The sequence below is a fragment of the Eubalaena glacialis genome, chromosome 4 (assembly GCF_028564815.1).
Source record: "Eubalaena glacialis isolate mEubGla1 chromosome 4, mEubGla1.1.hap2.+ XY, whole genome shotgun sequence".
NCBI classification, from domain to species: Eukaryota; Metazoa; Chordata; class Mammalia; order Artiodactyla; family Balaenidae; genus Eubalaena; species Eubalaena glacialis.
The window spans coordinates 180,741,377-180,757,996 of record NC_083719.1 but is presented as its reverse complement, the minus strand read 5'-3'; the positions used below and the strand labels follow the sequence as shown (position 1 = coordinate 180,757,996).

General features: G+C 52.6%; 2 protein-coding genes across 10 annotated transcripts in view; one reads left to right on the top strand and one right to left on the bottom strand.

Moving 5' to 3' along the window:
* The window catches only part of HNRNPM (heterogeneous nuclear ribonucleoprotein M), a 38,877-nt gene extending 29,306 nt beyond the window's left edge, over window positions 1–9,571 (top strand). For 4 of the 9 annotated variants that reach the window (XM_061190560.1, XM_061190559.1, XM_061190556.1 and 1 more), the window contains 4 exons: window positions 3,963–4,016; window positions 6,049–6,851; window positions 7,502–7,553; window positions 9,149–9,571. In XM_061190560.1, coding sequence (XP_061046543.1) covers window positions 3,963–4,016; window positions 6,049–6,851; window positions 7,502–7,553; window positions 9,149–9,312 — 1,073 coding nt within the window. In that variant the 3' untranslated portion in view covers window positions 9,313–9,571. Of the gene's footprint in view, window positions 1–492; window positions 592–3,962; window positions 4,017–6,048; window positions 6,852–7,501; window positions 7,554–9,148 lie in introns of all 9 variants that reach the window. The other 5 variants (XM_061190553.1, XM_061190552.1, XM_061190551.1 and 2 more) reach the window with 2 other exon arrangements.
* A 1,253-nt stretch (window positions 9,572–10,824) lies between these two features.
* On the bottom strand, window positions 10,825–16,006 carry PRAM1 (PML-RARA regulated adaptor molecule 1). The gene is made up of 10 exons (XM_061189058.1): window positions 15,974–16,006; window positions 14,790–15,840; window positions 14,622–14,688; window positions 14,469–14,545; window positions 11,903–11,960; window positions 11,681–11,786; window positions 11,373–11,535; window positions 11,251–11,284; window positions 11,132–11,166; window positions 10,825–10,991 (listed from the first exon to the last, which is right to left on the bottom strand). The coding sequence occupies exons 1-10, from the start codon at window positions 16,004–16,006 to the stop codon at window positions 10,954–10,956; spliced, it is 1,662 nt and encodes a 553-aa protein (XP_061045041.1). The 3' UTR covers window positions 10,825–10,953.
* Window positions 16,007–16,620: the final 614 nt, after the last annotated feature.

Sequence of the window (16,620 nt, the reverse complement as noted above, 5' to 3'; positions counted from 1 at the left end):
GAGCCTCAGTTTCTTTGTAAAAGGGCAGTGGTGATGGAGGGTAATGTAGGTGTGCAGTCTGGTTGTGAGGATTCCATGAAGTAATAGCACATATAAAGCCCTGGGCAGGGCAGGGCATGTGGGAAGTGCCCCAGAGGTGGTACCTGCTGCTGCTGTAATATAGGCAGGCTCTCCTGCAGCCTACCTTTGACGCCACATGCACTGCAGCCTCCCCACACCACTTAACTGCAGTAGTGGGTGCTTGGTGTATCCGTTGTGTGACTGTGTGTAAGCTGGAAATTAGTCCTAATGGACTAAAGGTGGGTTGTTTTCAGGGATTCATTTGAGGTGACTTTCTTTTTTAAGGAATAAAGGATGAACGATGGTTTCCTATAGAAAAACTAAAACATGCTGACTTGCTGGTAGCTGTTGTGTGTTTATAGTTTTTTGTTTTTAATGTCTAAAACATAATGGTATTCCTGGAAAGGCCTAGGGTAATATTTTTTTCCACAGAGATGGAGCGTGGCATGGGTGGAGGATTTGAGAGAGACTTTGCCAGAAATGAAATGGGAATGTCTCGAAGCTTTGGAGAGCCCCTTGGCAGAGGAATGGGTAAGAAGGCCCCATGGGCCCCTATGTGGGCGGGGTCAACCCCCCGGGGGTGCAGGCTCACCCTGATGTCGGGAGGTTCTTAGGCAAAGTCAGCTATCTTTCCTTAGGCTTTAAAAAAAATTGTATGTTTTCTAGGTCTAGATACGAACTTTTGGTCCTTGAATTTTTTTATTGGTATCAACAGCACCATTTTTTTTAGTCTTTTCAGATGGCTGCTTTTTTCACATTGGTATAAGGTGTTTTCTTGCTGTGGAGTTAAAAACTGCTGTGTTTACATGACGTTGTGGCTCTCTAGTCACGGTAGAGATTTTCAAGGCCCTGCTCAGTCCGGGGTGTGAGTCTCCTTAGTCCAGGGGCCTGTGGTGTTCCAGTTAACAAAGGATGGCGGTGTGCTTGCTGATGCAGTTGAAAGAGATCTTGGTGAACAGGGAAGTTTCCTAATGTTGGAAGGCCTGGAGTATTGGGCGTGTGTAAATGTAGTTTTGGTTAGTTTGCAAAGCAGTTTTTTCTTTACTTTTCCATGGGTGTCTTCCCCTGTTTTGAGTTTAGACATTTCTGAGAATCTGTCAGCCTGATTCTTAATTAGTGTGGAACAAGGAGATTGTCTATTCCTGGGCTCTGAAATTTGTTTCTCTCAAAGGAGATTTAGAGCATGGATAACTGTCTCCCCAACACCCCCTCCCCCATCTTCATCAGCTTCTCATCCTGTGCAGATAGGTGGCTACTAGGTGATAGCCTCAAAGAGTGTTCAGCCTGTCTTTATGGGACACCTTGGACTAGCTGTGAGGATTTTAAGCTTTTTTATGTCTAGTTTGTATGAGCTGAGCTGTATTTATCTCCAGGAATCCTATCTTCTTTGTTTCCTTCATGAAAACCAGGAATTATTAGAAACTATTTCTCTCAGAGTAGACTGTTGGCTTTTGTTTCATTTGTCCCCCTGACCATGGTTAGGAAAGTTAAGTGATTTTTCTTGCATTGAAACTGGCTGGTACTGAAGATTTACTTTTTCTGTGCTTACTTGATAGGACTGTAGCTTTATTCTAGATTGTTCCAGAGCTTTAGAATTTGGGGGTGAGTTCATAATCTGTATGTGACTAGGTCAGTTAAAAGTTTCTTGTTGCCATGACTGGCTTTGTTTTTTGTGTCTTGAAATGGTAGGGTATTAAAAATTTTTTTTAATTTACTGTCATTTGGCTGCAAATACTAATTTGTGGGTGGATACCTGTGGTGAGAAGAACAAAATGGCACGTGACTTTCCTCCCACAGGCACTTTGTGCTGCTCTTGAGCCTTCAGTCCTTTGCTGCTCTGGGTCCTCTCACCTCGCCTCTGTGATGAGGCTTGTCAGCCTTGTCCCAGATCGTGTGGAGGCACAAGAGGTGGACTGGTGAGGTTATTTCATGTGGCAACAGGAAACACGTCCTGTCCTGACCTGAATATAGGAAGGTCATCTGCAGGCCTTGCTATCTCCTGCTACTTTGGCACCTTCTTTCTGATTGAGACCATGGTCTGTTTGTCCTGAGGCTTCCCAGAGTGACCATGGGCAAGAGCAAAGAGCTTTTGTTCTCCTGCTACTTATCATCAGACTCAAGTTAGTAAAATGGTCTTTGTACCAAGTAAAATCTTTAAGTCAGGTTTTCAGAGTAGTTGCCTGGATTGTTTTTTTTTTTTTCAGATTCAGTTCTTGATCTTTTTTTTCTGTATTATTTACTTGACAGTTGGATCATTTTGGTGTGCTACTTTTGTAGTGCTCTCCTATTCAGTATCCCTTCTTTCCTATCAAGGCAATAGATCTTTGTACTTCTTTGTGCAAACAACTGTGCTTGGTGCTCCAGGGCTGTAGATAGATATGTGATCCTTAACTTTGAAGGATGTGGTGTAGCTGAGGAGACGGTGCTCAGAGTGGCTTGGGGCAGCACCAGAGATCAGCACGTAGAAGTGGCCTAGTTGAGGGAGCCAGTGGAGATGTTGATTCCCGGGCTCTCGGCAGCTATGTGAGCACCACACAAAGGCGATCATTTTCTGTGTTAAGATTTGAAAAAGCACTGCTCTAGATGCTTGATAGAAGTGTTCTGCTCAGAGAACACAGGATCCAGGCAGGGATGTAAGAAGACCATGCAGGAGATGCAGTTCACGCTGGAGGGGCTGGACTTCAGCATAGGTAGAGGGGGGTACTGGCCCACAGAGAGGGCGGACAGCATCAGGTGCAGAGGCTTGGAGATGTCAGTCTACTTGGGTGGGAAGAACAGAACAGATTAAAGTTTTAAGTCAGAGCCCTGTGAACACCCATGAAAATAATTTGGCCTTTCTCTTCAAATCAGTGGTCGGCTGATTGTGAAGTCTTTTGCCAGGGAATGGTTTGATCCAAGTGCTGTTTTAGGAACTAGAACCTAGGCCTGGGCGTGCTGAGTAGGCTTCCAGGCATCATGGAAGAATAAGCCCCGGTCTTGCTTCCTGGCTGGAGGTCTGTTTTCTTGGTGTACTTTCCCACCCCCTTCCTTTAGCAGGTAGTTGTAATACTTGAAACAGCTGCAGGGCTAGGGTTTAATCTCTTCATGGTCATGGTCAAAATATGATATGTGCTCTGTGGCTCTTGTCCATGTTGCTCAGCACACTTCAGGACCAGAGAGGGAGTGGGTACAAGTTTCTTTTATATAGTGAAAGACCCAGAAGAAACTTAAAAGCTAACACTAATGATAGCATTAGACGAACTTAATAGAGGTTTGAATGAACTGCCAGCAAGCAAGCAGCAGTATTGCTGTTTTGGAAAGCTGAGTGTGTTGGGGTTTTGTTTACCTGAGGCTTTGTCTGTCACTTGGTTACCATCACATTTAGCTCCTTCCAGGCAGGGCTCGTAGGCTCAGTTTGCTGCAGTCTTCCCTTGCCTGGCTCGTTGATTAGGTCATATTTCCAGCACTGCATGCGGTTGCTGCTGGTTTTCAGGGGTTGGGCTCTAAGTGTAGCTACAGTGGTAGTTTGTTGAAGGGTAACTGTGAGGTGCTGATTGGGTCTGGGTGGGTGAGTGCACGCTTCAGTCTGTGAGTACTGAGTGTCTGGACCAGCTTTAGAAAACTGTGCTACTGGCCCCATTCTTGCTCTAACCTTCCAAGTTCAGCTCGTGGGTGCAGTACCAGAGGCCCTGCCAACTGGGCCTCAGACTCTGGAGCTACATGGGACTCTAGCATCATGACCAATCATCAAGGACCCTTACAGTTTTCCAGTAAAATGACCTTGTCTGTGTGTATATTTCTCAACCCCTTCCCCTTTCCTTTTTTATTTTTTAATTAGTAGTAGTCCTGCTCTGGAATCTGTAATAAATTTCTATTACCATAGAGGAATTTGGCTAATTTTTTTTTCTTCCTGATTTCCTTAGAAATCCTAAGTAATGCACTGAAGAGAGGAGAGATCATTGCAAAGCAGGGAGGAGGTAGGAAACGCTTAGTTTTGATGTTTTGATTTTTAGAATAGGCCTGTGTTACCGGGGATGATAGTGTAGTGGTGAAAGCATGGGCTCTAAAATAGACTGCCTGGGGTGGGGAACCGGCTCTAGCTCCTCCTAGCTGTGTGACATTTGGCAAGTTACTGAACTTCTCTGTTTTTTGTACTGTAAAATGGGGATATAATGGTACCTACCTCATAGGGTTGTTCTGTAGAGTAAATGAGTTAATGCATAAAAGAGGACGTATGTATGTGCTGTGTACACGTTAGCCATTGTCAAAATGTCCATGTAATCTGGGGGCTTTCTTGTTTCTAGTATTATAAAATTGTAAATTGCTAAAAGTAAATATTTTACCTGATTATAAAAGTGTACACCACCTAATCATAACATATGTTTACTATGTACACATGTACTCACAAAAATTCAGAACATTTTGAAGAAAGTAAATACCTGAAATCTCACTGCCCTGTGATGAATGCTGTAAATATTTTGGAATATATTCTCCCATTAATACACTTTTTTTAAGGGGTACCTAAAACTAAATGTACTTAATTCAGTCTGATTTTTTTTTCTTCTCATGGCTCTGAGCATCTTGGCATTTCCTTGGTAACTCCACTTGCTGGATTTATTTCTGTGGTGGGCTGATTCTAGAACTCCACGTGGGTACCGTTTCTTCCTAGTTCTCTGCTGCTATTGGCATCTGGAGTGTCACCCTCATTTTTGGTACTTTTGGGTATGCTACCCACCCTCTCTAGGTCTCTTACATTTTTTATAGTTTCTGAGATATTTCTGCTGTGAAAGCTTAATATTCTTAAAATTGTGTTTATATTTTGCCACTTGGTGCACTGTTATTCAGCCAAGGAAACAGTCACCGAGAAGTGGCATGACTCATGCAAGGTCACGGCTTTGGTCAGTTAGAGAATCAAAGAAACGGCTGAATTTCCTCTTCTTGAATTTGCATCTTGGCCTGGGCTGCTTGATTCAGTAATGGGCTGGCTGAGGGCTCAGCTGCCCATTTTTCAGAGGCAGGTGGTGGTGGTGAAGCTTGAGTGAGGGGGACCCTCGGGCTCTGCATGTGGAAAAACTTGGTGGCCAGTGGCCTTGGTGGTGGAGCCAGACCCTCCTTCTCCAGAATTGCAAGCATCACAGGGCCGGCTGTGCACTGCTGACCTGCCAGTGTGTGTCCAGCTGAACCATGACAGTGAGGGACTGATCCCAGGCCTCTTACTGAATCTACTCTGCAGTGCCATCAGCTTTTTTTCCTCCAAAGCTAGCAAAGTTATACACGGCAAAGCCGGTTGGCGGTTTCCGTGACAGAGTAAGGTTCCCTAGAAGTGGCTGGCTGTGTTCATTTTTTCGTGAGGATCTGTATTGGTGTTGGTGTTTGTTTTCTTTATCTCTTCCTGATTACATGGCTGTGTAATAACTTACCTATGCCGTGGAGGTGCTAAGGAAATGCAGCCAGACTGGTTACCAGCAGGGCATTGTAGAGGGACAAGTTGGGAGAGGATAGAGGTTGTGAGCAATTTTAATTGTCCCCATTATAATCCATGTAATCCATTATGTCGGGTGACCATCTGAGTGTGGGATTTCCGTCCCTTGCGCCCGGCCCCCCAGAGCCTTTATCAATGTCTGGTGGTGGGGAAACTGCAGAGTTCTCAAGGAGTTGATGCCTGTTGCTCACAAAGCTTGTCACAAGTATTAGCACTTTCAAAGTAACGTGGAGAACATTGTTGATCAAAGTCCTCGGGGTGGGTTTTTTCCCTTTTTAAATTTTATTATGGAAATTCACTGTGGCACAGAAGTAGGAAGAATGATGTACTCACTACCCAGCTTTAACAGTTGTCAACATTTGCAGGATAGCTAATGATAACTTATTGTGGGACTTAAAATTTCTGAACCGTGGTTGAGCTTGTGAAGTGCCTAGGCCTCTGCACCCAGGGAACCCTCCTGGCATGGTGTGCACACAGATCCTCAAGTACCTGACATACGCCTGACACATTTTGTGTCTCTGTTTTAGGTGGAGGCGGAGGCAGTGTCCCTGGAATTGAGAGGATGGGCCCCGGCATTGACCGCATTGGGGGTGCCGGCATGGAGCGCATGGGTGCAGGCCTGGGCCACGGCATGGATCGTGTGGGCTCCGAGATTGAGCGCATGGGCCTGGTCATGGACCGCATGGGCTCAGTCGAGCGCATGGGCTCCGGCATCGAGCGCATGGGCCCGCTGGGCCTCGACCACATGGCCTCCAGCATCGAGCGCATGGGCCAGACCATGGAGCGCATCGGCTCTGGCGTGGAGCGCATGGGTGCCGGCATGGGCTTTGGCCTGGAGCGTATGGCCGCACCCATTGACCGTGTGGGCCAGACCATCGAGCGCATGGGCTCTGGCGTGGAGCGAATGGGCCCTGCCATCGAGCGCATGGGCCTGGGCATGGAGCGCATGGTGCCCGCAGGCATGGGGGCAGGCCTGGAGCGCATGGGCCCTGTGATGGATCGCATGGCCACCGGCCTGGAGCGCATGGGCGCCAACAACCTGGAGCGCATGGGCCTGGAGCGCATGGGCGCCAACAGTCTCGAGCGCATGGGCCTGGAGCGCATGGGCGCCAACAGCCTGGAGCGCATGGGTCCCGCCATGGGCCCGGCCCTGGGCGCTGGCATTGAGCGCATGGGCCTGGCCATGGGTGGTGGTGGCGGTGCCAGCTTTGACCGTGCCATCGAGATGGAGCGTGGCAACTTTGGAGGAAGCTTCGCAGGTTCCTTTGGTGGAGCTGGAGGCCATGCTCCTGGGGTGGCCAGGAAGGCCTGCCAGATATTTGTGAGAAATGTAAGTGGCTGTTCAGGAACTTCTCAGGGGTCGTATGCACAAGGGAGGAGGGGGCAGGACCGAGTGGTAGCAGGTCGAAGTCAGAGGGAGAGCTGAGTAGCGTGCAAGGGCCCTTTGCCACTTTCCCCAAAGTTTGGTGTTGGTAGAATGAGGAGGGAATGTGAGAGCTCATGATACTCGTGCAGCAGAAATAGTGGGTTTTGTGAAATCCTAGGCTTCTCTGACTACTGGATGGAGAAGACAGTGATCTGAAGAACTTGAGTTTCTTGAACTCTCAGCTTGATGAGCTGCTAAATGACATGGCACGACAGTTCGGGGGTGGGGGGGAAAGGCTGTATCTGAATTATCTTTACCAGATTGACCACCTTTAGCTACTATTCAGTGGTTCTGTGGGCTGCTCACCACAGGCAGCTGTGTGTTCTGCTCCGTGCATGGTGCTCCCACAGACAGATGCAGACAGGAGGGAGTGAACTTGCGGTGCTAGTTTAGAACCTCACCGAGACAGACTCGTTTTGTTCTCTGCTGATCATCTCAGTGTGAGGGTCAGCCAGTTTCTCTGTGTAATAAGTTTTAAAGGCACTCTGAGACAATTGATGTTTGTGCGTTAGGATTTGGTTGAATCACTCACCAGTCTCCTTTTTCTCCCTCAGCTCCCATTTGATTTTACATGGAAGATGCTAAAAGACAAGTTCAACGAATGTGGTAAGTATTTGAGAGGCTTTCTAGGTGCTTCCTTGTGTTGTGGCTTGTTGGTGCTGCATTGGACTCATGCAGCTAGGCTTCCATCCTAGTCTTCACAGACGCCTTCCGTGACTCTGGAGGATGGATGGGACTTGCCATTTTTCTGCCTGTGCAAATATTCAAGCAGGTTGTTGAGTTTCCTTTTATGTGTCAGATACTTTTTCACCTGTGTTCTCATTTCATCTTTGTTTTTCTCTTTTTTTCCCTCTTCCGGTTTTTGAAAGGAGGTAGTGTTGTCCCCATTTTACAGAGTCAGGCCAAGTCATGTTCCCAGGGTCACGTGGCTTCTAAGTGACAAAGCTAAATTAAATACATCTGAGACAAGGTTGTTTTCCACAATAGCACCATTGGTTTGCCCCTCAGAGAGCACTCGCCCAGCAGGTCCCTTGGGGGAGGTTTCACAGGCTCTGGGCACACAGTAGCTTGTGTGCGATGAAGCTAAGGGTCTCTGATTGAGGTTTCCTGGCACACCAGGCAGCCATTCTGGAAGGGTCACTTTGTGGCCAAAAAGAAGTTGTCTCCGGGTGAGGCCCTGCCCCTCACCCCTACCACCTCTTTTCTTTTAACCGTGTCAAGTTGGGAGCCCCAGCCCTAAGCCAGAGGTCTGGGTGGCTCCTTGGATCAAGGCTTCCTCAGTGTTTTCTCATTTCCTTTTGCTGCAGTGACTCAGATTTCACCATTATTGCTGCTTCTCCTGGTTCTTCTCTCGGGTCAACTGTTGAGCCATAGCCTGCCTTCTTGCCCCGTTCTTGTCCTCTGTCCCCACTCCTTAGTTCCCAAGTTGTAGTGGATATTCTGAAAAGTCAAATTGGATCATGTCACTTCCCCCCTGCCACAGATGCCCGGAGGTGTCCCTCTGCTGGCAAGAGAAAGCCGAAACTACGATCCCCTGTACGACTTAATGTCACCCTAAGCTGTTTTAGAACTTTCCTGTGAGAAGCCCTCCAGGATGTTGACCTTTCAAGCAGAGTTGATGGCCCTAGAATTGTGGGTGCCAGCACCGGTTACACTGTGTGTTCTTGGCCCTGTGTTTCTGTGGCTCTTCCCTTGTAGATTGTTTCCATGGTGCTTGACACATAGCTGGATGCTTAACCGGAGCTTGAATGAATATGTGTAACCTGCTTGCCAATTATTACAAAGCTTGTATTTGGACAGTACATAAGTGTCCATGGTATTGGCATTGGCCATGTAAATGCGGTGGAGCAGTGTATTAAAAGTGAAGCCTCTGTAAAATTTGCCTATAAAGCAGGCTTCACACAGCGTCTTTTTATAACTCTTGAGAGTAAAGGTGTGCATTTGAAGCCGCCAGGAATGCTTATCACGGGTCAGATTGTTGTCCCGTTGGCAGAAGAATGGCAACGTGGCTGAGGGCCGTATTAGCTGGGTTCCAGCCGCTGTGTTCTGAGCATTCGTGCGCCAGGCGCGAGGGCCACTCTCCCTTTTGACTCTGTCAACCGAAATCCAACAGGTGATCTGGACTGAGTGGAGCCCAGACTGAGGCTGAGCTCTGGGTTTGCCTGATGAGTTGTGGTCTCTTCTTCCCTCCCTGTGCCCAGGCCACGTGCTGTATGCCGACATCAAGATGGAGAATGGGAAGTCCAAGGGGTGCGGTGTGGTTAAGTTTGAGTCGCCAGAGGTGGCTGAGAGAGCCTGCCGGATGATGAATGGGATGAAGCTGAGTGGCCGAGAGATTGATGTTCGAATCGATAGAAATGCTTAAGCAGTTGCCTTTTTTAAACATCGATACCAGACCTCTGAATTTGTATTTTTTCTTGTTAACCATTTTAATTTGTTGGCTGGATGTATAAAGATGTTTAAAAAATTCAGTTGCTTTTTGGGGTAATTTGAATTACTTTTTTAATGACTGGGGTTCCATTTGACTGTTTGCATTGAGATTGCAATGTGCGCAATTTTTTTTGTAGTTGTGGCATCTTGTTGACATCGAATATGACTTTGATAATAAATACCAGTTCCTGAAAGCTGCTTGCTTTTGCGTGTGTGTTGTGGGGTAACTGCCCGAGTTTGGGGGAGCTAGAGCTGCTCAGTCTCCTTTCTACCCTTGGAGCTGTGGACCCTTGGGGTGGGAGGCCACTGGCCCCAGCCACTTCAGAAAAATCTTGTTGTGGAAATGGAATCCTGAGTGGACCTCAATCCCCCAGGGCCGGTTAATGGTGCACTTGGCTGTCGGAGCCATCCTGTCTCCCCTGGTGCAGTTCTGTGGGGCACAGATGCTGCGTCAGGCTCGTTTCCAGTTAGACTTTTGTCTCAGTCTGCTCCGGCTGCTGTAACAAACATTTGTTTCTCACAGTTCTGGAGGCTGAGAAGTCCAAGATCAAAGCGCTGGGAGATTCAGTGCCTGGTGAGGGCCCGGTCCTAGTTCGTGGATGACACCTTCTAGCTGTAACCTCACATGGCAGAAGGGGCCAGGGAACTTTCTCAGACCTCTTTTATTTATTTATTTTTTAAATAATTTTTTAGCTTTATTTGTTCGGCCGCGCCGCGCGGCTTGTGGGACCTTAGTTCCCCCACCAGGGGTTGAACCCGGGCCCTCAGCAGTGAAAGTGCGTGCAGAGTCCTAACCACTGGCCTGCCAGGGAACTCTCTCAGACCTCTTTTGTAGGGGCACGAATCCCATTCATGAGGGCTCTCCCGCCACGACCTAATCCCCTCCCCAAAGGCCCCACCTCCTAGTACCATCACGTTGAGGGTTAGGTTTTCAACGCAGGAATTGTTTTTGGCAGCAGGGACACAAACGTTCAGTCCATAGCAGCTTTTCTTCACTAAAACAGACCAAGTAGGGTGAGAGTTTCTGAGCATATTTTGTCCTGTCAGAGGTGTAGGCTGAACTTGATACCTGGACTCTTATCAGAACTGGGTCACATTCCCCCCAAGATGTGGTCTCATACGTAAGTCCACTTGGGCTGTAGCGTGTGAGGAGCTGCAGCTGCTGCTTGTCACGTTGGATGTGGAGGGTCTTCACTCTGGCTGGCGGCTGACACGGGGTACCATCACGGGGACTCCCACCTCCAAGTCTAGCAAGGTGCCAGCTCCCTTGCTACCTTCCCCTGCCCTACTTTTCTCCTTTCTGGCCTTTATCCTTGAGGGGTGAGACCTTGGAGGAGGGGGTTGGCCCCACAGATTCCCCCAAGTGTCTGATCATGGCTCCACTGTGTGGTGCCCATCAGGAGGGAAAGAAAAGACAAGAAGCAGGAATTGCTTTAAAAGAGGGGCTTTATGTGGTCTGTGTATGTGGTCAGACAGGAGCCTGGGCAGTTCTGTGATGGCCAAACGGATCCAGGGCTCCATGGGTTAAGAGGTGGCTGGATTGGTGGGTTGTCCTGGGTCCCCACCCCTGTAGGCCTTATCGTCCCCCGGGGAATGGTTGGTTATCCACAGGATCTGCCAAGGAGGGGTGACTTCCAGTGACCCTTGCCCCATGAGCAGGTAGCCAGCAGCCCCTGGCGGAGTGGGATGGGACCTTCCCCCCTCCCAGGACACTGGAGTCCCTTCCAGCCCACCCGGAGCATCCACATACATACCCCAGGAACCGACGTCGTCATACACCTCTGTTTCCCTGGTTGAGAGCACGGTTAAGGTCAGTAAGGGTCACCCCACCCCTCCGCCCTAAATCCCCCACCCCATCAGGGCCAGCACTCACAGGGGCAGTAGAGCTGTTCTGGGCACGTAGCCATCTGCAAGGAGAGAGTGGGGGTGGGTGAGTTGTGCGCCATCCCTGGTGGTGGTCGTCTTCCCAGGGCTGCCCCTGCTGGGCTCACTCACACTTGCCCTTGGTGTCCCGGCACAGCATCTCCTCCTTGCTGGTGAACTCGATCACCTCCAGGATCTCCCCACGCCGAAGCGCCAGGTGCTTGCCACCCCCGCGACGGGTCTTGGCGTTGGGGTCGATCATCATCCTTGTCTGAATCACAATCTCCCCCTCAAACTGGGGAGGAAGACATTAGAGCTTTTGGTCATGCTGCCACCCCGAGGACCCCTGGCTTCTTTCTGAGGATAGAATTTGTGGGGCTTTGGTCAACTGGGGCTGAGCCCAGCCCTCCCAGGACTCTTGCTTTGCTTGGGGTTCACACCTTGAACTTCTTCCGGAACTCCCGCTCAGCTTTCTCTGCCTTCCGGATCTGCTTCAGAGACCTCAGGTCCGTGGGTGGCAACTGCTGTGGCTGGGGGCCCTTCTTCCTGAACCCCCCGGGGAGTTGGGTGCTCGTGAGCAAGACGTGCTTCTCAGGGACCCCCTTTTACCGTCCTCCCAGAGCTCAGCCCCACCCTGTCCCACTCCCTTTGCCCTCTGGTACCTGGGCTCTTGGTCTTGAGGTGATCTCCTGGGGGGTTGCTGGGTAGACAACACTTCATCTGGGACAGTCAGAATGCGGAGTTAGGGCAGGGACCGTTGGTTCGGCCTCTGAATCTGGCGGCCTGCTCTTTCCCTTGTCAGTTCTCAGGACCTTGGTCCCCTCCCCACCCCGCTGCCCAGGCCTTTCTCATGAGTTGTGAGTTCTAGTGGATTGCCTTTCGTTTTCTTAACTCCTGTCGCAGGCCAGGCATGGCAGAAACTGTTACCACTCATTTCAGCTGTCTCGACTGTCATCCCAAGTTGCTTGCTGAGGAGGATGTAAGGGTTCAGAGAGGTAACGCAGCCTGCCCCAGGTCACCCAGCTGTTAAATGGTAGAGGCAGGATTTCTCTGTAGGCTTTTGAGGCCATTTCACACCTGCCTCGTAGAGCAGGTGGGGTTCTGGGAGTGATGAGATTTGGGTCAAAAAATAGGCGAAGAAAAACATTTCCTAGAAGCAAAAGAAGTCCGCCTCTGAGAAGGGGCTGTTGGGCTGGGGCTCTTGCCTGGCCTGGCTGATGATGAGACCGGACTGTGAGGGGTCTCCCAGGTGAGGACTGACTACCCCGCAAATGACCAGCTTTCCAGGTATGAGCCCTGCTGGCCAAGGGTGTGGCTTACAGTGAGAGCCTTGTGAACACAAGTGAGTGAAGGATCCAGAACCTGAATCCCCCAGCTTTTTGCAGTCCTCTCTGAATGACTTGAAGTGCTGCTCTGGACATTACTAGGCCAGCAGACCCTTCCATCAAGCTGCCCGAGGGGCATCTGCATGGTGCCCTTCCACCCCTTAAGACACTGAGTTTGCCTCCAGCCTCAGCTGGGTGGTGCTCGGGTAACGGTGCCACCCAGAGGCTGCCCAGGCCGGAGATGGTCACCTGGCTGGGAGCAGTCTTGACTTCACCCCAGGGCCCCTACAGACCTGCCACAGCCAGAGAGCACAGCCCTGGGCACGGCAGTGCGGGGCAGACCCTGGTTCCCTGTGTCCCCAGCTTCCTGGCAGTGTGATCCTGAGCACGCTACCCTCAGCTCCTGAGAAAGAGCTGGGCCCGGCGCCTCCAGAGGAGCCCCCAGCTGTGCAGGGAGCCTCTAGTGGAGCCGCCACTGCTCTGAGTGAGGCAGAGAGTGGGAGGGAGGAGCCCAGAGTCCTTCCAACTGGGGACAGACTTGAGAAGGGCAAAGCTGCCTTTGGGACAATCAGTGAGCCCCACTTAGTGTCTCGAGAAGGGGGAGATCTGGGGAAGCATGTGGTATCGGGTCGGAACCTTGAAGAATGACTGGCGGTTGTCCAGTGGCTGGGACGGTGAGCAGAGGGAGGGATGTGCCTGGTCGACTTGGGGTTGGGGAAGGGGAAGGGGTGGGCCATGCCTGCGGAGCTGCTGGAAGTGGAGTGGCCAGAGGTGCTCCCTCCCCACGTCCACATCCCCAAGAGCGGCCCCCCAGACCCAAGCCACAGAGCCTAACTGGAGCGGAAGCAGGAGGGGCCCTGTCAGGAAGCTCTGTGCTAACGGGTGTTGCAAGCAGCCCCTGGGGAAAGCCCAGGAGAAGCAGAAGGGGCTGGGGAAGGAGTAACAGCTGTAGAGGCAGCAGACTTTGGAGGGTGGGCTGGTGAGGAGGGAGCGGTAGCTGGGGATCCCAAAGGCACCTCTGATGAAACGTTCCCCTGCAGGAGACCCTTCCAAAGACAGGGCAGGGAAGCAGCCTGGGAGCCTAGGGTCTGGGCTCCTGTGTATCGGCTGTGCAACCTGGGGCAAGTCACTTCTCGTGTCCTCAAGCTTCCACTCCTGTAAAATGGGCAGGACACTGCCTCGGGGGTGGTGGGCTGTGCACATTCGGTGAAGTGCTGGCATGGGAGCCGTTGGTGTTTTCACATGAGGTTGGTGAATGCATCATCCCCGGGCTGGGCCTGCTTGGCCTTCATCCTGCTCTCCAGGAGCAGAGGTGTGGAAGGGAGAGAAGGGTCCTTGGAAACCCAGAGCACAGAGAGAGAGAGAGTGGCCTGGGACTGCAGATCTGGAGGGTTGGCCACACCCTGTCTCCAGCCCCTGCCTCTGAGTTCAGGCCCAAGTCCTGCCTGGACATCCCTCAGGCACCTCCAACACCATGGGTCCCTTACTCAGGTGCAGACTCAACATTTGGGCCTCATCCCTGTCATGAGCTTGCTTGCTCTTGTCCCTGGTGATGCACCACCAAGTCCTCTTCCTGCTTTGTACCCGATTCTTCCACTGCTCTCCACGTCTTCTGTCACCACCCTGGCCCACACCCCTGCCCTGGCCACACCCTGGTCAGGCTGCTGGCCTCTGGGCCGCCCTTACTCACATTGTTCCGCCCACCAGGAGCTGGCGTGACCTTTCTGAAAGGCCCCTCCTCCTCTCTGCTTCATCCCCTGGGGCTGCTTTCAATCCATCAGGGATATGGATTGCCACTTGGCCTCACGCTAGCAACGTGGCAGAACACACCCTTGTGACAAATGTTCCCCAGGTGCCTTGGCAGACTGGTCTGGCTGAGGGCCCGGCCCCGTCACCAACAAACCTCTGCCCTTGGGGCTGGGTCTGGAGTCGTTTGTGGGCTCCACGTCATCGTACAGCTCGTAGGCCTCATCTGGGTCCCTGCGGGGATACCTGAGATGAGGGCCTCTTTCGGTCCCGTGACCCACGCCTGCACCCCCTGACTCCCCACACTCACTGTGGGATGTCTTCAGGCTGTCGAGCCCGGAAGTGGAGGAGGCCGGCAGAAGAGCTCCTCTGCAGAGCTGTGGAGAGATGAGAACGGGAGGGAGGGAGGGAGGCAGGGAGGCAGGAACTGCCGGGGAGCCTCCACCCCCTCCTTTCTGCCTGGGCCGCCCTCACCCACCTGTGCCTGCTGCCAAGCTCCTCCGAAATCTCTGGACGTCCCTGGGGCCTGGGGGCAGTGGGGGTTTGGCTGGAGGGGCGCCCAGGCTGCTGACCGGGGGCAGAGGCCTCCGCTGGGGTGGGTGGCCAGGTTTGAGGCCCAGCCTCGAGCCTCCACCGCGAGCGAGGGCTCCTGATCTCTGCTGCCTGGCTCCAAACCCTGGGCTGAATGGAAACCTAGGGCTGGAGCCTGCAACGGCAGTGGGCAGTGAGCTCTCTGAATGGGAGCCAGGGAGTGGAGGCTTTCTAGGGAGGTCACCGAGGAACTCAGCCTGTGGGCGCTTCCTGGGCAGAGATCTGGGCTTGGCCTGCGAGAAGTTGCAGGGCGGCCCCCGCCACTCGGGCTGCAGAAACTCCTTGGGGAGCAGGCTGCACTCGGGCTCCGAGGACGTCCTGGGGAGGTCACCACACTCGGGCCGCGGGGGCTTCTCGGGGAGGTCACTCAGCGGAGGGTGTGGCATCTTTCCGGGGACTGTACTGAAGTTGGGCTGTGAGGAGTGGGGCTGGGGCTCACTGGACTCAGGCTTTGAAGGGGGCGTTGGGGGGACCTCAGTGGACTCGGGCTGCGGCAGGGACTTCTCAGGGAGACCACTGACCTGAGGCTGCGGGGGCTTCTCGGGAACGGTACTGAACTCGGGCTGGGGGGGCTTCAGGGTGGCCTCATTGGACTCAGGCTGCTGGGACTTCCTGGGGAATGCACCGAGCTTGGGCCCTATGGGGGGCCTGGGGCCGTGGCTGAGCTCAGGCTGCAGGGGCTTCCTGGGGAATGGAGTGGCCTTGAGCTGTGGGACCTTCTTGGAGAGTTCACTGAACTCAAGTTTGCAGGGCTTCTTGGGCAGATTAGTGAACTCGGGCAGGGGGTGCTTCTTGGGGTGCTCGCCTAGCTCAGGCTGTGGAAACTTTTTGAGGAGTTTGTTGAACTCGGGCTTCGGGGATACTTTGGGGAGTTTGCTGGTCTCGGGCTGAGAGGCCTGGAACTTTGCTTGAAGGCTCCGAAAGTCCTGATGACTCCCCTAGGGGACACGGAGTCAGGCAGGGACTCAGACACATGCGGGTGGTGGAGAGACGGACGTGGGACAGGCGGACATGGTCACGGACACGCACCCCCTACCCCTGGCTCCTGCTCAGTTAGCTCCTCTCCCCCACCTTCTGCCCTTGGCCGCCATCTCTGTTGGCCATAGACTCCCACGGTTTTGTGTCTCCAGCCTCCCGGCGAGTCCCAGGCTCTCCTAAACTACCACACCCTCTGACCTCACCACTCAGGACCAGGATGCGCACCCAGCCTCACCCCCCTCAGGACCCGAGCTCCTGGGGCCCCTGGGGCCTGCTGCTCCCATAGCCCGCCCCGCCCCCTCAGTCAGGGGAGCATCCTCGAGCTCCTCCTCCGTCCCCCGCCCTTCTTTTCTCATTTCAAAATACATCCGGAATCCAACCACTTCTCACTGCCTGCACCACTGTCCTGGCCCAGAGGAACGCGCCTGGGGAAGGCAGCATCCCCTGTTGCCTGGATCATTTAATAGGCTGCTCCTTGGTCTCCTGCCCCCACCCCCACCCCGACCCCGCGCCCCCATCCCTGGTCAGTCCCCTCACAGCAGCCGGAGGAGGCCTGTTAACCCTAAGTCGGTTTGTGCACCTCTGCTCAAAATCTGGCCATGTTCCTTCATTTCCCCACAGTAGAAGCTAAAGATCTCACGAGGGACTTCCCTGGCGGTCTAGTGGCCAAGACTCTGCACTCCCAACGCAGGGGGGCCCGGGTTCGATCCCTGGTCAGGGAACTAGATCCCGCATGCCGC